This window comes from Larus michahellis, chromosome 2 (assembly GCF_964199755.1).
Source record: "Larus michahellis chromosome 2, bLarMic1.1, whole genome shotgun sequence".
Lineage (NCBI taxonomy): Eukaryota > Metazoa > Chordata > Aves > Charadriiformes > Laridae > Larus > Larus michahellis.
In genome coordinates this window covers 131,508,514-131,531,692 of record NC_133897.1, presented here as the reverse complement: position 1 = coordinate 131,531,692, position 23,179 = coordinate 131,508,514, and the positions used below count along the sequence as shown (strand labels likewise).

General features: G+C 50.9%; 1 protein-coding gene and 1 non-coding gene across 2 annotated transcripts in view; one reads left to right on the top strand and one right to left on the bottom strand.

Moving 5' to 3' along the window:
• DNAJC5B (DnaJ heat shock protein family (Hsp40) member C5 beta) overlaps positions 1-23,179 on the bottom strand; it is a 97,391-nt gene that overhangs the window by 4,916 nt on the left and 69,296 nt on the right. The window contains exons 2-3 of the mRNA XM_074573627.1: positions 5,206-5,419; positions 975-1,149 (exon numbers count right to left, since the gene is read on the bottom strand). Of these exons, the coding sequence (XP_074429728.1) occupies positions 975-1,149; positions 5,206-5,419 (389 nt within the window). The remainder of the gene's footprint in view (positions 1-974; positions 1,150-5,205; positions 5,420-23,179) is intronic.
• On the top strand, positions 17,317-17,405 carry TRNAY-GUA (transfer RNA tyrosine (anticodon GUA)). Its single transcript is given in 2 exon segments — positions 17,317-17,353; positions 17,370-17,405. It is a non-coding gene; the product is annotated as a tRNA-Tyr (tRNA).

Below are 23,179 nucleotides of genomic sequence, written 5' to 3'. Positions count from 1 at the left end.
ACTGGAACAGGCTGCCCAGAGCAGTGGTGGAGTCTCCGTCTCTGGAGACATTCAAAACCCACCTGGATGCAACCTGCTCTAGGTGAATCTGCTCCGGCAGGGGGGCTGGATTAGGTGATCTCCAGAGGTCTCTTCCAACCCCTATCATTCTGTGATTCTGTGACACAACAAAGCTGAGAAAAGAGGGTGACCTGCTGCAAAGGGAGGCCCGTGGCCGTGTTCCCAGCTGGGCATTAGCAGTTAGAGCCGGCATTAGCATTTGGCCTTCCCCACCATGAGGCACGGCAGGGAGTTAAACAGGCAGGGAACTACATGCATTTTGGAGCGGATTAGTTTTCGCCTGGGTCGTATCCAAGATCTGGCTCCTGGTAAGGCAGCACAGTTGCTGTTGCCGGTGCAGAAGAGAGTGAGCGGCTTGGGGGCTGGATGGGAGAGGGGCAGGACCGCGGCAGCTCCCATGTGAGCTGTCTTAGGTTACTGCGTAATCTTACTGTTGGAAACTCTGCATCTTTTCTTGAAGCCTTTTCTTGAATGAGTACAGTTGGCCCATCACTGTCAGCAATAAATTTTACATGTACAAAAACCGAATGACAGCTTATTCAAGCAGATCAGGTGTGGCAAGCACCAGTCCAGGCAGAGCCTAATCTGTAAATTCAGGATCTAGAATATGAAGCAACGTGGGCATGGGTGCTAGAGGGTGAACATCATCTCTTCAGAGGAGCCCTGCGACTTCTCATGTTTAAGTATCTCATAAAAGATACAGGAGATATTTAATTGTTAGTGACACAAGTTTAGTTTTTGATTAACACAGAACTTGGGAAGTTCATCAGGTCATGGTGTTAGCTGGACTGAATTGTCATATCTCCACTGGTGTCTGGAAGCAGCATCAGCATTGTGAGCAGAACATCTGGCCTACAGGCTTTAAAGACTGTTTTGAACAGCTTTGCCACACAGTAAGCCCCTATAATACACACCTCTTTCCATGTCATTCTTAATTTGCTCTTCCAAGTCTTCTGGAGACACACAAAACTCCTGCTCTTCCCCTTCAGGTGCTTTGGGTTTACACTTTCCACAGCAGCAGTTGAAGCAGCAGCAGAGGCAGCAGCAGAGGTAGCAGCCCGTCAGCAGGCCACAGACTGCAAACAGACCCTGGGTCAAACACAGCAGGAGGAAAACCCCGTGAGCAATGACCTTCCTGAAACTTGTGGCTGCCTCTTCCAACTGAAGGCAGATTGTCAAAAAAACTCAGGTTCCCAAGTGCGTGGCACTCAGAGGAGCCCAGCCGCTGGCCAAGTGCCTAAACAAGAGCCACAAAGTCTTCCTCACCCACCAGCTCCTACTTGCCACTCAGGACCACGTCCACAAAGAAGACACCAACCAACAGGCCCCTGCATGCTCAACTTTTGAAAGTTTGTCTTCAACTGATGGCCCTCAGAAAAAAACTTTCAGGCAGCATGCAAAACCCCACCTACCTTAAAATGACTCATTTCCATCTTAAAAATGACTCATTTGCCCAAGACCATTTTCACAAACACTTATTTACTGGCAAGTTCCTGTCAATAACAAGGCTGAGAGAAAAAGAAGCAAAGACCCAGATGCATCCCACATAACTTCAGGCACTGAAGTAAGGCACCCAAATTAGGACTGTAGCCCCCATGGGCTCCCCACATAGTCAATGGAAGTTAAAATACATAGTCAATGGCAAGTTAGAATAGAAGCCCTTCCAGAGGGTGATTCAGCCCTGGGAGGATTTGAATTGCCCATTGGGGGCGTCTGTCTCTCCCCATTAGCCTGTGCAGGAGCACCCAGGTGACAACTCCTAAATTAGTTTCCTCGGGCTGTGGTTTCTTGATCTGGGGACTCAGACGGCAAGAAGTTCCCACCTGCATTGCCCTCTGCTCACTCCTGTCCCTGTGTCACAAAGTGCGGAGGCTTCAGCAGAGCCAGCATGACTGCCTGGGGCTGAGACCAGAGCTCTCCGTCAGGTTCAACAGCCAGCAAATTTCAATTAACAGAGCTTTTCTTCCTCCAGGCCAGGTCACTGCCTGGGTTAACAGCACAGCTCTGCAGCTGCTTGTCCTGGTGGCTGGGTGCCATGTCGCGGCAGTGGGCTGCAGGAGGGGACCCCTTAGGCTGGTGTTGCCACGCTGTGCTCGATGGGTGCATGATGGCAGCCTCATGGCCCAGGGTGGATCCAGGCCAGCACCCAGGTGTTTGTGACAACAGAGAAACTTCCACGTCTCTTCATGGACATAGTGGCGTAAGAGCAAAGGGAAGTCAGTGACATTCCCGAAAAGCAAGTCAAAGCTGGTATGTGGAATGTATATATAAAGCCAGCACAGCTTTGTGGCCAGGCATATACGGGTTGTAGATATAGCCAGGCATTATAGCCATTAGCATTACAGTTATGCAGTCTGCCCTTTACTAACTGTTTGTTATATGCATAAGAAAACATGCTGCTGAAGAAGAAAGTAAGCACAAATATTGGAATATTGTCAAACTTTGACAACAAATCAACACAAATAACCCTCGGTTATGTATGCGTGTCTCAGGCAATGTTAGTGGGGGCCAACTGGAGCATCTTTGAATGTAATAAGAATATTTACATGCCTAATATTAATATAGGCATGTATCAAGAGTGAGTGAGGTGCTTCTAAATGAAAAAAAAGGACTGTGACTTTTTGTTTTAAAATGTTTTCCTTCCAATGGACACCTAAAACTGTTATAAAACCCACAACCCCTAAAATAAGTTATTTGGCTGTTTATCACTTATGTCATAAGGAGGAATAAATCATCACAATGGACAGAACAAGGAAAAAAAAACAGAGTAACAGCATACAGGGGAAAAATACTCAAATTCATTCATGATACCTTAAATGTTTCAAGATTTCTTGTGCTTCTACTATCATGGTTGGTAAATCAGTAAATCCATAAACTGTCTTCATGGTAGAGGGAGAATTGCTTTTTGCTACAACAGTTAAACAAACAACCCTATGTCTGCCAGTGGAGAAGCAGTTAAAATTCCCATTACCCATGTCAGTATGTTCCTAGTTTAATATGCTTGCTAAGAAGTCTGACACTCCAAAGAAAATTAATTTTCTCTTTGCATTTCTGCTTTCATTTGAGTTTCCTGACTTCTAATGATACAAGTCCTCACAACTGTCTGATTTTCTGAGTATGAGTGTGATAGGGAAGAGGTTTTACCAGGGATGTTTGTAGTTGAAGAGGAAGGTAACAAGTGAAAGCTGTGTCCGGACTTAAGTCCGGACTTAAGTCCAGAATGGAGGAAATCAGGGGTCCAGAGGTCATCTGCAGATGATGCCTCGGACTGAAATAGTATTATGATGGCCAATATAAAAATCTAAAACTGACCCAGCATTTGTGCACGAATTAAAGAGAGATGAGGAATAGTGAGCTCAGCTTGCAAAAAACACTGGGTGGTCTGTTTATGCTTTGGAGGTGACAAGATTTTGGGTTGGGGGAGGGATAGAGAGACCACCTGCGACAATCCTCAAATGAGTCTATATGCGTATTTTGGATTTTTTGCACAGAATTCTTAAAAACCAGGCAACAGTGATTACTTTTGCTGCGATATTCAACAAATCTCATCTCACCTCTGGGATATAGTTCCCTTGAAACAATCCACACATTCCTTCTTTAGCTGTTAGGGACTTATTAGCTTCTCTCTGTACTCACTTTCCTTATGAGTCAAAGTCACATCGGTTATTTCTGTTCCTGATTTTCTAACCACAGAGGATTTTATACTTCATAAAATCTCCATTAAAGATGGGTAAGCAGAAGAGGAAATAAAAGCTAAAGAAGCACCAAATAATGAACAAAACCTTGTTTACCAAGATTGTTAGAGGAGTCAATACTGCTGCGCTCTCAGCTCTAAGGCAACGCCTCCTGGCATCTGAACGGTGACAAAGAGGCCAAAGGAGAAGGCGGACAACAAAGAAAAAAGGGAATGATCCAGCAGGAGAAGACAACGTCTGTGGTGGGGAGTCCTGCCTGCAGCAGGAGTCAGCTCCAGGCAGCTGCGGGCGGCAGCCTCCAGCCTGATCCTGAGGGTGCAACTGCGCCCTTTCAAGTGCAATTTAACCACCAGTATTTTATCCATTGGTTCCATTCACTGTTCTGCATTTGAGCAGCTTCCCTCTCATCCTGATTCAGCAGACACATTACGGCTTCTCAGACCCACAGAAGTGCCCAAGTGACCTCCCAGTCTGAAAGGGGACTGCAGGGCAGTGAAGCACTGGCCTGACCCATGCTGAACAGAGGAATCCATGTTCCACGATTCTCAGATCAAAGCTGTCACAGTGTGATTGCTTCACACAGTACAGGTCATTTTTCCTATGTATTCCAGCAAACTCCTTGCTTTCCCGTGCTTCTATTGCTGGAAATAGGTGGGACAGCATGGATTTTGCACATTGCATTTCTGTTGGTTTGTTACACTTCTGTAACATTTCAATATTTACAGAAACACTCGAATTTGACATATGCAGACATGAGAGGATACCAGTGACTTAAGACAGTACATGAACACAACTCCTTTATGACTAGAACAGACCATGATGTGTTTTTCCTTGAGCAATATGCCAGGTTTTGATGCATCATTCTCTTCCTTCCCCACCGTCTTCCTCCACTCCACCCTTCTCACCTTTTCTTCCACTTCCTTTCTCTCACCCCCTCACCAGGACACACATATGACACCATAATCACAGTGTTATGTATTATTATTGCTTGCTTACGCTGTGTGCTATATATAGCAAAGAACACAGCTAAATTTGTGCTGTAATAAGTTATTAACCAGTTGTCACATAAGTGGGACTTTTCATTTTTGAACAATGAGTCATTTTTATTTAATCATTACTGAAAAGAAAGTCAAAATTAACCTGGAGCACTAGACTCAAATCTAATTAATGTCTGAAAGTGTTACAAAACATGAACGCTATTTAACTATTTATCAAGTTAAAAAGAAAAAGAAAACGTTCTTTGTTAGCGCTATTCTGAGCTGATGTTACATTCTGCCATTGTCGATTTTCCAGATAATGTTGTTTAATTAAGCTCTTCGTAGTGATTTAGATTCAGATCCTACTATTTGTTAAGCCTGTAAAGAGATCATGTTTTTCTGGGGGTTCCTCATGCATGTAATTGTCTGTGAGCATTGTAACATATGATTTCCAAGAGAAAATAACAGCTTACCTTTGCCCACCAGCTTGAGAGCATGAAGTAGGTGTTAACATTTTCCTCACCGAACTGTTCCGCCACATAGAGCCCTAATGATCCATACTTGTCATATATGTTTCGCTTGGACAGATCAGTCAGTGTTGCGTGAGCATTGTTGATCTCTTTAAATTTTTCTGCAGCCTCTGGATTGTCTGGATTCTTGTCAGGATGATATTTCAGAGCAAGTTTTCTAAATGTGAAAAGAAGGGGAAAAAAAATCATCTGCATATGTGTGCATGTGTACAGACACTTACGGAACATCACAAAATTCTAGTAGAGTTATAATAATTCTGACCAGCTTGTTCAGCCTTCTTTTTTCCAGCTCTGATATGCACAGACGACTCAGTGGAAGAAAAGCGAGACCAAGTAACCGAACGGGAAAGTTTTGGTAAAAGAGGTGTTCCTGTTACACTGAACATGAACTTTGTGTATTGATGCCAGGTCGGCTACCATGTTAAAGGAGACAGTGATATCAGCTGAAAGCACAGATTGCAGCATGCTAACAAATCACACACATTTGTTGCATTATGATTGCCACCTGATTTGCATCATTTAGCCGGTTTCAACAAAGATAAAGATTTTTTAAAGGTTGTTTAAAAACATGATGATGACACTGCTTATCCCATCAACATTATCTTCTTTACAGCAAAGGAAATTCTGTACTCCATTGCCTACCAATAGTAGCTATATTAAAATTTTGTAAACAGTGCCTGTGTTTGCAGAAGCCCAGACAGTGATGATGGAAAACTCAGTTAGGATTTGCAATAGAAAGGAAGCATCTTTCTGAAGCACAAGGTGGAAAAGCATAGCGAGTCAGCCCCAGTTTCAAGTGTCTGTCTTTGGGCCTAATTCCTCACTGTCACACTTCCGAGACAGTCCTTACAGCAGCGGAAGCTGATTGTCAGCTGTTTTGGGCTGTTTAAGCTGGTGGGAAGCCTTTGCTAGGAAAGGGCTCCCCTGACTGTACTCAGCGCTATGGCATCCAAGGGTAGGTACAGTTTGACAGGAACAGTGCGGGGCTGTTGGCTCAGGGACAGTGCTGGGGAAACACAGCTTGGAGGAGAAAGGGTTTGATTCCAACCATGTTGAAGCACTGGCAGTGGGAGCTCACATGTACTTGCAAAACAAGCATAGACAGAAGTGTATCCTTTCAAAAATCTCCACTCCCTTTGAGGAACTGGCAATAAGATTTTTTCAGGACATTTATTTAATGACTAGTGCTGACCTCTAGTGGCATCAAAAGTGATTTAGTAGTGTTTGAAATTCCATGATCCTCACCTCAGCCAAGCTAAGTTGCATTTTGTAAATATTCTCTCCGACAGTTTCAGGAGCTAGCCACGACTGCTATGCCAAAAAATATTGTTTGTGGTGTGAGGGCAGTGTTCTCACACTTCTTCTAAAAAATTTATCATCAGAGTAGGGTCTTGCTTGACTTTCCACTGAAGTCCCAGTACAGGCTATTGCCCAGTAAAATGTAACTGCTTTGCTCCTGATGACAGTTCCTGCCTTGCAGACATTCGGCCAATATCAAGATGGATATGAACCTAGGAACAACCTCTGCCAACGATCTCTTCAGCTCGCATGCCGAACCCAGTTCATCTTCACACAGATAATAGATAACTTCTTAAACATGTCTCTCTAATGGCCTGAAGGAGTTCCCATTCAGTCGTATATAATATACTGTGCCTGTGGTAGCTTTAACATAAATTTTCAGTCATGTTTAACATGTGGTACCTTAAATATAATAAAACATGAAATAAAAGAACTGGAAAAACAAGCTAAGTCTTGCATGACTAATGACATTATGTGCCATCCAAGTATTTCAGTAGCTTATGCAATCTATCCCTTTTCTTAGCTGAAAACAAACCCTAGCTACTAGAATCTAAAAAAAAATGGGAGAGGTATTACTTTCAAAACCCATGTGTGATTGCAGGCATCAGACAATCAATCTCCAGCCTTTCTTTCTTTTCCCACAAACCCAAAGACAACCTCTGTCGTGTCCATGTCCCCAACATTCTCATAAAAAATAAGAATTTGAACAAAATGTAGTTTCAAAATGATGAAAAATATTAGTTGTAAACTTGCTTTACTTAGTGTTGTTTTAGAATACTAACAGAATTACATTCAACATAGTACAGTTAACAAAAGATAAGATATTTTCTTATTTTGATTTTGGGAAAACAGTCCCCACTATATCAGTCTGTACTTTAACAAAACAACTCCCTGCACACCAAAATGACATATACTATTTGGTAATGATTTAGTAACGGGAAAGAGATCAATATACTGGTAGTGCAATTCATATGAGTGAGAAAAAGGACTCTGTGAAGTCCAACCCGAGAAACAGTAAAAGTAAGGACAAGAACTATGTGGTATAACAGGAAGTACCAGCTACATAGGAGCTTCCCTGTGGGTCCCCCGAAAAGTGACATTCCTAGTTATGTGATAATTGTGGTTCATTACGAGTAGAGAAAAAGGAAGAGGCCAAAATGGAGAGTGAAATGAACACAGGAGTTCATTGCCTAGTTCCCATAGCAAACACATGGATTGATGTCCATTCAGATTTTTCTCATAATGTATAGCCTTCTCCTTCACCACCCTGGGAACACTGATCACTGCAGGCCTTCACAGCAGCAAGCAATATGATGTGTTTGGGAGAGACAACATGCAGAGAAATAGCCATCCCACAAGATGGACGGGGCACTCATGAAAATGAAGTCAGAGGAAAATGTTCAGCACATCTGTCAGTGGGAGGCTTAGGAGGAGAGGTGGGATAAGGCTGGACTGTGCCAGAGGGATGGGCCCAATGAGGGTACAAGTGGGCAGAAGCAACATTTGGGAGGCAGGAAAGTATGTTGTCTATGGTGAGACATGATTGGGTTAGGGAGGATGAAAGGGTGTCAGACACATCTCATGCTTCCTTCAGTAGCTCAGCTGGTAGAGCAGAGGACTGTAGGCTCCCTTGCACGGCCATCCTTAGGTTGCTGGTTCAACTCCGGCTCGAAGGAGTGCCCTTTTGGCTCTGCACCGCACCCTGCAGTGCCACTGCCTTTTGGCCCTGCCCGGGTGATTCCCCTTCAAGGGCTGCACAGCCCTGAACTCTTGCTTGAGGTGCAGAAGATGACTGGCCAAGGCAGTTTTAGGTGAATGCTGGGCTGGGGATGGTGGTGCTGAGCGCTGGGGTTTTTGAGGAGTGACCTCCCTCAGGCAAGTGAGTGGGAGGGTGGATGTGGGTGTGTGGGAGCCAGTCCGATGGGAAGGCCCCGAGTCCGGGTGTGGGGCAGGCTGGGCCAGGGGTGGGTGGCTGGCAGGGGAGAGGGCCTCAGGCAGAGGCTGTGGGCTGGGGAATTAGCTCAAGTGGTAGAGCGCTCGCTTAGCATGTGAGAGGCAGCGGGATCGGTGCCCGCATTCTCCAATGCTTTTCATTCCCCTTGCCCGGACACAGGGCCCCTTGCCTGCAGCAGTATCCTCTGGGAGGTTTGGGAAGGTCCTGGTCTGCCCAGGCTGCACAGAGAACAACAGCTTCCAGGGCTACATGTAGAGTACGATGGACTCAGGATCAAGGGAAGGGAGTCTTCCCCCTTGCTTGCCATCTAACAGATGACACCTAGAATGCTGTGACCAACTTTGGTTCTCCATGCAGAAGGGAGAGAGAGACCGACTGCAGCCACCTCAGAATAGGGCCACCAGGATTACTGGGAGCAGGCGCGCATGCCCTGTGAGGAGAGGCCAATGAATGCGGGCTTGTCCAGACGCCGGGGAAGAGAGGGCTTTGGGGAAGCTAAGCAGCATCTTTCAAATGCTTATCATGAGGTTTTGAATTCAACAGCTAGGCTTTTTGCTGGTGTGATTGGTGGAGGAATGACGAACAACAGGGCACAGCTGAAGCAAGACAGGTTCCATTTTTTCTTCCCTCCCACCAGCCAGGCAGGAGAAGGCAGCTGCCCAAGGGGCTGTGCAGCCTCCATGCTTGAGCTGGCTGGCTGAAGCCTTGAGCAAACTCGTGGGATCTCTGAGCTGGGGCTGCCTGGTGATGCATGCTGGAACAGACACGTATTGAGGCCTCATCAAAGGTGACTGCTTTGACAACTCTGTCATGCGGGCAGATCTGGGAGAGCGCCCTGATGGTCCTTCAATATCTCTGCTGATAGACCTGAGGAGTGCAGGCTCCCTTGCGTGTCTACCGCTACATCTTGTCCGGGCCCTGAGTGGCCCTAACAGGCCTGAATGGCCCTGACCAGCCTCATGCCGGCCTCCACATCCACCCATGGATTTACGTTCAGCTCTGGGCCTTCACCCTCTTTCCGTGCGACACCGCAGGAATCCTGGTCTCTAGCTCACCCATGCCTATGCTGCTGTGCTCATCCTGAGTGCCATTACGTGGCACGTGCAGGACAACCTGGTGATCAGGCGCAGTCAGGATCATTCATGAACTGCAGGTGCTGCTTGACAAACCTCATCTCCTTCTATGACAAGGTGACTCACTTAGTGGATGAGGGAAAGGGAAAGACTGTGGATGTCGTTTACCTGGACTTTAGTAATGCCTTCGACACCGTTTCCCACAGCATTCTCCTGGAGAAACTGACTGCTCATGGTTTGGATGAGCGTACTCTCTGCTGGGTAAAAAACCGGCTGGGTGGCCAGGCCCAAAGAGTTGTGGTGAATGGAGATCAATCCAGCTAGTGGCCAGTCACAAGCGGTGTTCCCCAGGGTTAAGTATTGCACACAGATCTGTTTAATATCTTTATCAATGAACTGGATGAGGGGATCGAGTGCATCCTCAGTAAGTTTGCAGCTGACACCAAGCTAGATGGGAGTGTTGACGTGCTTGAGGGTAGGACGGCTCCACAGAGGGATCTGGACAGGATGGAATGATGGGCCGAGGACAATGGTGTGAGGTTCAACAAGGCCAAGTGCTGGGTCCTGCACTTGAGTCACAACAACCCCATGCAATGCTACAGGCTTAGAGAAGAGTGGCTGGAGAGCAGCCCAGCAGAAAAGGACCTGGGGGTATTGGTCGACAGCCAGATGAATATGAGCCAGCAGTGTGCCCAGGTGGCCAAGGCGGCCAACAGCATCCTGGCCTGTTTCAGGAAAAATGTGGTGAGCAGCACTGGGGAAGTGATTGCCCCCTGTACTCGGCACTGGTGAGGCTGCACCTCGACTACTGTGTTCAGTTTAGGGCCCTTCACTCCAAGAAAGACATTGAGATTCTGGAGCGGGTCCAGAGAAGGGCAACAAAGCTGGTGAGAGGTCTAGAGAACAAGTTTTATGAGGAGCGGCTGAGGGAACTGGGGTTGTTTAGCCTGGAGAAAAGGAAGCTGAGGGGAGACCTTATCACTCTCTACAACTACCTGAAAGGAGGTTGCAGTGAAGTAAGGGTCAGTCTCTTCTCCCAAGTAACAAGCCATAGGACAAGAGGAAAAGCCTTTAGTTGCGCCAGGGGAGGTTTAGATTGGATATTAGGAAAAATTTCTTCATCGAAAGACAGAAAAACATTGGAACAGGCTTCCCAGGGAAGTGGTGGAATCGCCATCCCTAGAGGTATTTAAAAAAAGAGTAGAGGCGGTGCTTAGGAACATGGTTTAGTGGTGGTTTTGTCAGTGTCAGGTGGATGGTTGGACTCGATGATCTTAATGGTCCCTTCCAACCCAGACGATTCTATGATTCTATGGGTATGCCATTGCCTATGTCCAACCACAGAAAGCCTTGATGCAGATGCTGACATGCAGACGGATATTCTGTGTTGACCTCATCCCTGTCTTGTCAGTCTGGATCTGCCTGGCATTCACTGGACGTGATCATCACGCTGACCTACAGAGTGACATCCTGGCGTGCTGTTGTCCTTGCCTCAGTATGACAATGGTGCCTTCTGCTTCTTGACTGTCTCTTATAGCAAGGCACCACGGCTTGGTCTTCCCAGGTCAGGTGGTGTGGACCTGAGAGATGGTGGGCAATATGGGACTAAAACAAATCATTCTTTCTTCCTGATGAATGGATCGATGCCCACGTTCTCCAGTGCTTTTCATTCCCCTTGCCTGGACACAGGGCCCTTGACCTGGGGCCAGTGTCCTCTGGAGGCTGTGGCAGCACGCAGAGCACCCAGTCAGTAAAGAGCAGGAAAAGACCCCAAGGTGTAACAAGAGCAGCACCGGCAGTTTTACAGGAGACATTACTTTCTCTATCTTTTCTTGACAGGCATCAAATGTCATCTCAAGTACTGTGTCCAGATTTGAGCTCCACCACAGAGGAATGGCATCAAGGAAATGGAGCAACTTCAGCGGAGGGCTGCAAAGAAGCTCAGGAACCAAAGGGATTTCTATGTGAGGATGGACTGAGGACACCGGGCATGTTCAGCCTGGAGAAAAAGAGGTTCAGGGGGCTTACACGTGACCTTATAGCACTTTGGAGGACCTTACAGAGCAGAGGAAATGTTGTCCTTTTGTCTGGTGCAGGACCAGTGGGCAAAAGAGAGCAGAGTGAAATGGAATCAAGAGAAGTTGCAGTAGGATACGGGTAAGCCTCTTTTTGGCCCTGAGGAGAGTCCAGCTGCAAGACTTGATGGGCTAAAGGGTTGCCCATGGTGGTTGCCGGTGGTATGATGTTGGAGCCGAGTCTATTTGAATGAGGATGTTGGAGCAGAGGCATTGTTCTCCGCTTTGCATGGAGAAGCGTTGGATGAGTGTGTGATGGGCGAGGTACTGGGCAGGGCTCCATGCTTCCTTCGATAGCTCAGCTGGTAGAGCGGAGGACTGTAGGCTCCCTTGCACGGCCATCCTTAGGTTGCTGGTTCAACTCCGGCTCGAAGGAGTGCCCTTTTGGCTCTGCACCGCACCCTGCAGTGCCACTGCCTTTTGGCCCTGCCCGGGTGATTCCCCTTCAAGGGCTGCACAGCCCTGAACTCTTGCTTGAGGTGCAGAAGATGACTGGCCAAGGCAGTTTTAGGTGAATGCTGGGCTGGGGATGGTGGTGCTGAGCGCTGGGGTTTTTGAGGAGTGACCTCCCTCAGGCAAGTGAGTGGGAGGGTGGATGTGGGTGTGTGGGAGCCAGTCTGATGGGAAGGCCCCGAGTCCGGGTGTGGGGCAGGCTGGGCCAGGGGTGGGTGGCTGGAAGGGAGAAAGGACCTCAGGCAGAGGCTGTGGGCTGGGGAATTAGCTCAAGTGGTAGAGCGCTCGCTTAGCATGTGAGAGGCAGCGGGATCGATGCCCGCATTCTCCAATGCTTTTCATTCCCCTTGCCCGGACACAGGGCCCCTTGCCTGCGGCAGTATCCTCTGGGAGGTTTGGGGAGGTCCTGGTCTGCCCAGGCTGCACAGAGAACAACAGCTTCCAGGGCTACATGTAGAGTACGATGGACTCAGGATCAAGGGAAGGGAGTCTTCCCCCTTGCTTGCCATCTAACAGATGGCACCTAGAATGCTGTGACCAACTTTGGTTCTCCATGCAGAAGGGAGAGAGAGACCGACTGCAGCCACCTCAGAATAGGGCCACCAGGATTACTGGGAGCAGGCGCGCATGCCCTGTGAGGAGAGGCCAATGAATGCGGGCTTGTCCAGACGCCGGGGAAGAGAGGGCTTTGGGGAAGCTAAGCAGCATCTTTCAAATGCTTATCATGAGGTTTTGCATTCAACAGCTAGGCTTTTTGCTGGTGTGATTGGTGGAGGAATGACAAACAACAGGGCACAGCTGAAGCAAGACAGGTTCCATTTTTGTTTCCCTCCCACCAGCCAGGCAGGAGAAGAGGGATGCCCCGGAGAGCTGTGCAGCCTCCATGCTTGGAGACTGGCATGAGCTTACTGGCCAAAGCCTTGAGCAAACTGGTGTGATCTCTGAGCTGGGGCTGCTTGGAGGAGATTTCAGTAGAGATGTCCCCGGGCCTCATCGAAGGTGATTGCTTTGACAACTCTGCCATGCGGGCAGAGCTGGGAGAGGGCCCTGCCGGTCCATCAACAGCTCTGCTGGTCGTGCACAAGACTTCAGTCTGCCTTGCATGGCTACCTACCCCTACGTCTCGTCCAGGCCCTGAGTGCCCAATGAGACCTGAAAGGCCATGATGAGCCTCACGCTAGGCTCATCGTCACATCCACCAATGGGCCCAGGAGCTCTGTTCATGACCAGCTCTGGGCCTTCACTCTCTTTTGGTACTACACCGTAGGAGTCCTGGTCTCTGTCTCAGCCATGCCTATGGCTATGCCAATGGCTGTGTCCAGCCACAGAGAGCCTTGATGCAGACGCTGACATGCACATGGATGTTCTGTGTTGACGTCACCCCTGTCTTGTCGGAATGGACCTGTCTGTCATTCACTGGGCGAGATGGTCATTCTGACCCACGGAGTGACTTCCTGGCGTGCTGTTGTCCTTGCCTCAGAATGACACTGGTGCCTTCTGCTTCTTGAGTGTCTCTCAGAGCAAGGCACCATGACTGGGTGTTCCCCGGTGAGGTGTTGTGTGGCTGAGGGATGGTGGACAATGTGGGTCTAAGGCACAACCTTCTTTCATCCTTCCTTCCTACTGAAGACAGTCACGTGGGTATAGGCAAGTAGTGTGAGAACTGAGCAGTTGGATGAATGTCTGAGGAAGGCGTGAGATGATGATGCCTCATGCTTCCTTCGATAGCTCAGCTGGTAGAGCGGAGGACTGTAGGCTCCCTTGCACGGCCATCCTTAGGTCGCTGGTTCAACTCCGGCTCGAAGGAGCGCCCTTTTGGCTCTGCACCGCACCCTGTTCCGCCTTTGTCTCTTAACAGGAATGTTCACACCGCGGAGGCACTTGTGAGCTCAGAATGGGGCAGTTGAGGCCCACCAAAAGGGCTGCTGGGGATCAAGTGGGGAAGGCTGCACAAGCTTCAGTGGCAGCCCTCCAGTGGACAAGCAGCTCCACTCCGTGGTGCTGCTCAAGCAGGTGGGAGTTCAGGCAGGCTCCTTGAGTCCACAGGTCATGGCCAAGCTCAGCATCAATGGGGAACGGTGGGCAGGCACGGACAGAGCTGTGACCCAGATCCAGTGGTTCTCAGACAGGCACCAAGGGCAAGAGGTTCAGCTACAAAGTGCCTCCTGTGCAAAGGAGGGCCAGGTCTCTGCTGAGGCTTCTTGTACCATTTTCATGCAAGGCCACCGTTTGGGCATGCTCCAAGTTGTGGGTGAGCTCAGACAGCCAAACACCCAGGGTGGTGGGGATGCCGTCAGGCTCCCAAGGGATTGACCCCGAGGTCTGGTTTTGCCAGAGGGCACCTCCCTCAGGCAAGTGAGTGGGTGGGTGGGTGGGTGTGAGTGTGGGAGCCAGTCCGATGGGAAGGCCCCGAGTCCGGGTGTGGGGCAGGCTGGGCCAGGGGTGGGTGGCTGGCAGGGGAGAGGGCCTCAGGCAGAGGCCATGGGTTGGGGAATTAGCTCAAGTGGTAGAGCGCTCGCTTAGCATGTGAGAGGCAGCGGGATCGATGCCCGCATTCTCCAATGCTTTTCATTCCCCTTGCCCGGACACAGGGCCCTTTGCCTGGAGCCTGTGTCCTCTGGAGGCCGTGGAAACACACGGTGCACCCAGTCTGCAAAGAGTAGGACATTCTACTGGGGTGTAACATCCCAGGGTGTAACAAGAGCAGCACCAGGAGTTTTACAGGAGACCTTATTTTCTCCCTCTTTGCTTGACACAAGTCCAATATCATCTCAAGCACTCTGTCCAGATTTGAGCTCCACTGTAGAGGAAATTCATCATGAAAAGGCAGTAAATTCAGTGGAGCGCTATGGAGAAGCTCAGGGAATGGGGGTATTTCTACGAGCGAATGGGCTGAGGGCACTGGACCTGTTCAGCCTGGAGAAAGAGAGGTTCAGAGGGCTTACACGTGACCTTCCAGCACTCAGGAGGACCTTACTGAGTAGAGGAAATGTACTTTTGTCTGGCGCTTGACCAGAGGGCAAAAGAGAGCGGAGTGAAATGGAATCAAGAGAAGCTGCAGTAGGATACGGGTAAGCCTCTTTGTGGCCCTGAGGAGAGTCCAGCTGTAGAGGATGACGTGGAAGGAGCTTGAGGAGTTTTTCTGTCTGTGGGTTTGCATGCCTTGGTGGACTAAATGGTTGAGCAAGGTGGTATGATGTTGGAGCCGAGTCTATTTGAATGAGGATGTTGGAGCAGAGGCATTGTTCTCCGCTTTGCATGGAGAAGCGTTGGATGAGTGTGTGATGGGCGAGGTACTGGGCAGGGCTCCATGCTTCCTTCGATAGCTCAGCTGGTAGAGCGGAGGACTGTAGGCTCCCTTGCACGGCCATCCTTAGGTCGCTGGTTCAACTCCGGCTCGAAGGAGTGCCCTTTTGGCTCTGCACCGCACCCTGCAGTGCCACTGCCTTTTGGCTCTGCCCGGGTGATTCCCCTTCAAGGGCTGCACAGCCCTGAACTCTTGCTTGAGGTGCAGAAGATGACTGGCCAAGGCAGTTTTAGGTGAGTGCTGGGCTGGGGATGGTGGTGCTGAGCGCTGGGGTTTTTGAGGAGTGACCTCCCTCAGGCAAGTGAGTGGGAGGGTGGATGTGGGTGTGTGGGAGCCAGTCCGATGGGAAGGCCCCGAGTCCGGGTGTGGGGCAGGCTGGGCCAGGGGTGGGTGGCTGGAAGGGAGAAAGGACCTCAGGCAGAGGCTGTGGGCTGGGGAATTAGCTCAAGTGGTAGAGCGCTCGCTTAGCATGTGAGAGGCAGCGGGATCGATGCCCGCATTCTCCAATGCTTTTCATTCCCCTTGCCCGGACACAGGGCCCCTTGCCTGCGGCAGTATCCTCTGGGAGGTTTGGGAAGGTCCTGGTCTGCCCAGGCTGCACAGAGAACAACAGCTTCCAGGGCTACATGTAGAGTACGATGGACTCAGGATCAAGGGAAGGGAGTCTTCCCCCTTGCTTGCCATCTAACAGATGGCACCTAGAATGCTGTGACCAACTTTGGTTCTCCATGCAGAAGGGAGAGAGAGACCGACTGCAGCCACCTCAGAATAGGGCCACCAGGATTACTGGGAGCAGGCGCGCATGCCCTGTGAGGAGAGGCCAATGAATGCGGGCTTGTCCAGACGCCAGGGAAGAGAGGGCTTTGGGGAAGCTAAGCAGCATCTTTCAAATGCTTATCATGAGGTTTTGAATTCAACAGCTAGGCTTTTTGCTGGTGTGATTGGTGGAGGAATGACAAACAACAGGGCACAGCTGAAGCAAGACAGGTTCCATTTTTGTTTCCCTCCCACCAGCCGGGCAGGAGAAGACGGATGCCCTGGAGGGCGGTGCAGCCTCCATGCTTGGAGACTGGCATGAGCTTACTGGCCAAAGCCTTGAGCAAACTGGTGTGATCTCTGAGCTGGGGCTGCTTGGAGGAGATTTCAGTAGAGATGTCCCCGGGCCTCATCGAAGGTGATTGCTTTGACAACTCTGCCATGCGGGCAGAGCTGGGAGAGGGCCCTGCCGGTCCATCAACAGCTCTGCTGGTCGTGCACAAGACTTCCGTCTGCCTTGCATGGCTACCTACCCCTACGTCTCGTCCAGGCCCTGAGTGCCCAATGAGACCTGAAAGGCCATGATGAGCCTCACGCTAGGCTCATCGTCACATCCACCAATGGGCCCAGGAGCTCTGTTCATGACCAGCTCTGGGCCTTCACTCTCTTTTGGTACTACACCGTAGGAGTCCTGGTCTCTGTCTCAGCCATGCCTATGGCTATGCCAATGGCTGTGTCCAGCCACAGAGAGCCTTGATGCAGACGCTGACATGCACATGGATGTTCTGTGTTGACGTCACCCCTGTCTTGTCGGAATGGACCTGTCTGTCATTCACTGGGCGAGATGGTCATTCTGACCCACGGAGTGACTTCCTGGCGTGCTGTTGTCCTTGCCTCAGAATGACACTGGTGCCTTCTGCTTCTTGAGTGTCTCTCAGAGCAAGGCACCATGACTGGGTGTTCCCCGGTGAGGTGTTGTGTGGCTGAGGGATGGTGGACAATGTGGGTCTAAGGCACAACCTTCTTTCATCCTTCCTTCCTACTGAAGACAGTCACGTGGGTATAGGCAAGTAGTGTGAGAACTGAGCAGTTGGATGAATGTCTGAGGAAGGCGTGAGATGATGATGCCTCATGCTTCCTTCGATAGCTCAGCTGGTAGAGCGGAGGACTGTAGGCTCCCTTGCACGGCCATCCTTAGGTCGCTGGTTCAACTCCGGCTCGAAGGAGCGCCCTTTTGGCTCTGCACCGCACCCTGTTCTGCCTTTGTCTCTTAACAGGAATGTTCACACCGCGGAGGCACTTGTTAGCTCAGAATGGGGCAGTTGAGGCCCACCAAAAGGGCTGCTGGGGATCAAGTGGGGAAGGCTGCACAAGCTTCAGTGGCAGCCCTCCAGTGGACAAGCAGCTCCACTCCGTGGTGCTGCTCAAGCAGGTGGGAGTTCAGGCAGGCTCCTTGAGTCCACAGGTCATGGCCAAGCTCAGCATCAATGGGGAACGGTGGGCAGGCACGGACAGAGCTGTGACCCAGATCCAGTGGTTCTCAGACAGGCACCAAGGGCAAGAGGTTCAGCTACAAAGTGCCTCCTGTGCAAAGGAGGGCCAGGTCTCTGCTGAGGCTTCTTGTACCATTTTCATGCAAGGCCACCGTTTGGGCATGCTCCAAGTTGTGGGTGAGCTCAGACAGCCAAACACCCAGGGTGGTGGGGATGCCGTCAGGCTCCCAAGGGATTGACCCCGAGGTCTGGTTTTGCCAGAGGGCACCTCCCTCAGGCAAGTGAGTGGGTGGGTGGGTGGGTGTGAGTGTGGGAGCCAGTCCGATGGGAAGGCCCCGAGTCCGGGTGTGGGGCAGGCTGGGCCAGGGGTGGGTGGCTGGCAGGGGAGAGGGCCTCAGGCAGAGGCCATGGGTTGGGGAATTAGCTCAAGTGGTAGAGCGCTCGCTTAGCATGTGAGAGGCAGCGGGATCGATGCCCGCATTCTCCAATGCTTTTCATTCCCCTTGCCCGGACACAGGGCCCTTTGCCTGGAGCCTGTGTCCTCTGGAGGCCGTGGAAACACACGGTGCACCCAGTCTGCAAAGAGTAGGACATTCTACTGGGGTGTAACATCCCAGGGTGTAACAAGAGCAGCACCAGGAGTTTTACAGGAGACCTTATTTTCTCCCTCTTTGCTTGACACAAGTCCAATATCATCTCAAGCACTCTGTCCAGATTTGAGCTCCACCGTAGAGGAAATTCATCATGAAAAGGCAGTAAATTCAGTGGAGCGCTATGGAGAAGCTCAGGGAATGGGGGTATTTCTACGAGCGAATGGGCTGAGGGCACTGGACCTGTTCAGCCTGGAGAAAGAGAGGTTCAGAGGGCTTACACGTGACCTTCCAGCACTCAGGAGGACCTTACTGAGTAGAGGAAATGTACTTTTGTCTGGCGCTTGACCAGAGGGCAAAAGAGAGCGGAGTGAAATGGAATCAAGAGAAGCTGCAGTAGGATACGGGTAAGCCTCTTTGTGGCCCTGAGGAGAGTCCAGCTGTAGAGGATGACGTGGAAGGAGCTTGAGGAGTTTTTCTGTCTGTGGGTTTGCATGCCTTGGTGGACTAAATGGTTGAGCAAGGTGGTATGATGTTGGAGCCGAGTCTATTTGAATGAGGATGTTGGAGCAGAGGCATTGTTCTCCGCTTTGCATGGAGAAGCGTTGGATGAGTGTGTGATGGGCGAGGTACTGGGCAGGGCTCCATGCTTCCTTCGATAGCTCAGCTGGTAGAGCGGAGGACTGTAGGCTCCCTTGCACGGCCATCCTTAGGTCGCTGGTTCAACTCCGGCTTGAAGGAGTGCCCTTTTGGCTCTGCACCGCACCCTGCAGTGCCACTGCCTTTTGGCCCTGCCCGGGTGATTCCCCTTCAAGGGCTGCACAGCCCTGAACTCTTGCTTGAGGTGCAGAAGATGACTGGCCAAGGCAGTTTTAGGTGAGTGCTGGGCTGGGGATGGTGGTGCTGAGCGCTGGGGTTTTTGAGGAGTGACCTCCCTCAGGCAAGTGAGTGGGAGGGTGGATGTGGGTGTGTGGGAGCCAGTCTGATGGGAAGGCCCCGAGTCCGGGTGTGGGGCAGGCTGGGCCAGGGGTGGGTGGCTGGAAGGGAGAAAGGACCTCAGGCAGAGGCTGTGGGCTGGGGAATTAGCTCAAGTGGTAGAGCGCTCGCTTAGCATGTGAGAGGCAGCGGGATCGATGCCCGCATTCTCCAATGCTTTTCATTCCCCTTGCCCGGACACAGGGCCCCTTGCCTGCGGCAGTATCCTCTGGGAGGTTTGGGAAGGTCCTGGTCTGCCCAGGCTGCACAGAGAACAACAGCTTCCAGGGCTACATGTAGAGTACGATGGACTCAGGATCAAGGGAAGGGAGTCTTCCCCCTTGCTTGCCATCTAACAGATGACACCTAGAATGCTGTGACCAACTTTGGTTCTCCATGCAGAAGGGAGAGAGAGACCGACTGCAGCCACCTCAGAATAGGGCCACCAGGATTACTGGGAGCAGGCGCACATGCCCTGTGAGGAGAGGCCAATGAATGCGGGCTTGTCCAGACGCCAGGGAAGAGAGGGCTTTGGGGAAGCTAAGCAGCATCTTTCAAATGCTTATCATGAGGTTTTGCATTCAACAGCTAGGCTTTTTGCTGGTGTGATTGGTGGAGGAATGACGAACAACAGGGCACAGCTGAAGCAAGACAGGTTCCATTTTTTCTTCCCTCCCACCAGCCAGGCAGGAGAAGGCGGCTGCCCAAGGGGCTGTGCAGCCTCCATGCTTGAGCTGGCTGGCTGAAGCCTTGAGCAAACTCGTGGGATCTCTGAGCTGGGGCTGCCTGGTGATGCATGCTGGAACAGACACGTATTGAGGCCTCATCAAAGGTGACTGCTTTGACAACTCTGTCATGCGGGCAGATCTGGGAGAGCGCCCTGATGGTCCTTCAATATCTCTGCTGATAGACCTGAGGAGTGCAGGCTCCCTTGCGTGTCTACCGCTACATCTTGTCCGGGCCCTGAGTGGCCCTAACAGGCCTGAATGGCCCTGACCAGCCTCATGCCGGCCTCCACATCCACCCATGGATTTACGTTCAGCTCTGGGCCTTCACCCTCTTTCCGTGCGACACCGCAGGAATCCTGGTCTCTAGCTCACCCATGCCTATGCTGCTGTGCTCATCCTGAGTGCCATTACGTGGCACGTGCAGGACAACCTGGTGATCAGGCGCAGTCAGGATCATTCATGAACTGCAGGTGCTGCTTGACAAACCTCATCTCCTTCTATGACAAGGTGACTCACTTAGTGGATGAGGGAAAGGGAAAGACTGTGGATGTCGTTTACCTGGACTTTAGTAATGCCTTCGACACCATTTCCCACAGCATTCTCCTGGAGAAACTGACTGCTCATGGTTTGGATGAGCGTACTCTCTGCTGGGTAAAAAACCGGCTGGGTGGCCAGGCCCAAAGAGTTGTGGTGCATGGAGATCAATCCAGCTAGTGGCCAGTCACAAGCGGTGTTCCCCAGGGTTAAGTATTGCACACAGATCTGTTTAATATCTTTATCAATGAACTGGATGAGGGGATCGAGTGCATCCTCAGTAAGTTTGCAGCTGACACCAAGCTAGATGGGAGTGTTGACGTGCTTGAGGGTAGGACGGCTCCACAGAGGGATCTGGACAGGATGGAATGATGGGCCGAGGACAATGGTGTGAGGTTCAACAAGGCCAAGTGCTGGGTCCTGCACTTGAGTCACAACAACCCCATGCAACGCTACAGGCTTAGAGAAGAGTGGCTGGAGAGCAGCCCAGCAGAAAAGGACCTGGGGGTATTGGTCGACAGCCAGATGAATATGAGCCAGCAGTGTGCCCAGGTGGCCAAGGCGGCCAACAGCATCCTGGCCTGTTTCAGGAAAAATGTGGTGAGCAGCACTGGGGAAGTGATTGCCCCCTGTACTCGGCACTGGTGAGGCTGCACCTCGACTACTGTGTTCAGTTTAGGGCCCTTCACTCCAAGAAAGACATTGAGATTCTGGAGCGGGTCCAGAGAAGGGCAACAAAGCTGGTGAGAGGTCTAGAGAACAAGTTTTATGAGGAGCGGCTGAGGGAACTGGGGTTGTTTAGCCTGGAGAAAAGGAAGCTGAGGGGAGACCTTATCACTCTCTACAACTACCTGAAAGGAGGTTGCAGTGAAGTAAGGGTCAGTCTCTTCTCCCAAGTAACAAGCCATAGGACAAGAGGAAAAGCCTTTAGTTGCGCCAGGGGAGGTTTAGATTGGATATTAGGAAAAATTTCTTCATCGAAAGACAGAAAGACATTGGAACAGGCTTCCCAGGGAAGTGGTGGAATCGCCATCCCTAGAGGTATTTAAAAAAAGAGTAGAGGCGGTGCTTAGGAACATGGTTTAGTGGTGGTTTTGTCAGTGTCAGGTGGATGGTTGGACTCGATGATCTTAATGGTCCCTTCCAACCCAGACGGTTCTATGATTCTATGGCTATGCCATTGCCTATGTCCAACCACAGAAAGCCTTGATGCAGATGCTGACATGCAGACGGATATTCTGTGTTGACCTCATCCCTGTCTTGTCAGTCTGGATCTGCCTGGCATTCACTGGACGTGATCATCACGCTGACCTACAGAGTGACATCCTGGCGTGCTGTTGTCCTTGCCTCAGTATGACAATGGTGCCTTCTGCTTCTTGACTGTCTCTTATAGCAAGGCACCACGGCTTGGTCTTCCCAGGTCAGGTGGTGTGGACCTGAGAGATGGTGGGCAATATGGGACTAAAACAAATCATTCTTTCTTCCTGATGAATGGATCGATGCCCACGTTCTCCAGTGCTTTTCATTCCCCTTGCCTGGACACAGGGCCCTTGACCTGGGGCCAGTGTCCTCTGGAGGCTGTGGCAGCACGCAGAGCACCCAGTCAGTAAAGAGCAGGAAAAGACCCCAAGGTGTAACAAGAGCAGCACCGGCAGTTTTACAGGAGACATTACTTTCTCTATCTTTTCTTGACAGGCATCAAATGTCATCTCAAGTACTGTGTCCAGATTTGAGCTCCACCACAGAGGAATGGCATCAAGGAAATGGAGCAACTTCAGCGGAGGGCTGCAAAGAAGCTCAGGAACCAAAGGGATTTCTATGTGAGGATGGACTGAGGACACCGGGCATGTTCAGCCTGGAGAAAAAGAGGTTCAGGGGGCTTACACGTGACCTTATAGCACTTTGGAGGACCTTACAGAGCAGAGGAAATGTTGTCCTTTTGTCTGGTGCAGGACCAGTGGGCAAAAGAGAGCAGAGTGAAATGGAATCAAGAGAAGTTGCAGTAGGATACGGGTAAGCCTCTTTTTGGCCCTGAGGAGAGTCCAGCTGCAAGACTTGATGGGCTAAAGGGTTGCCCATGGTGGTTGCCGGTGGTATGATGTTGGAGCCGAGTCTATTTGAATGAGGATGTTGGAGCAGAGGCATTGTTCTCCGCTTTGCATGGAGAAGCGTTGGATGAGTGTGTGATGGGCGAGGTACTGGGCAGGGCTCCATGCTTCCTTCGATAGCTCAGCTGGTAGAGCGGAGGACTGTAGGCTCCCTTGCACGGCCATCCTTAGGTTGCTGGTTCAACTCCGGCTCGAAGGAGTGCCCTTTTGGCTCTGCACCGCACCCTGCAGTGCCACTGCCTTTTGGCCCTGCCCGGGTGATTCCCCTTCAAGGGCTGCACAGCCCTGAACTCTTGCTTGAGGTGCAGAAGATGACTGGCCAAGGCAGTTTTAGGTGAATGCTGGGCTGGGGATGGTGGTGCTGAGCGCTGGGGTTTTTGAGGAGTGACCTCCCTCAGGCAAGTGAGTGGGAGGGTGGATGTGGGTGTGTGGGAGCCAGTCTGATGGGAAGGCCCCGAGTCCGGGTGTGGGGCAGGCTGGGCCAGGGGTGGGTGGCTGGAAGGGAGAAAGGACCTCAGGCAGAGGCTGTGGGCTGGGGAATTAGCTCAAGTGGTAGAGCGCTCGCTTAGCAT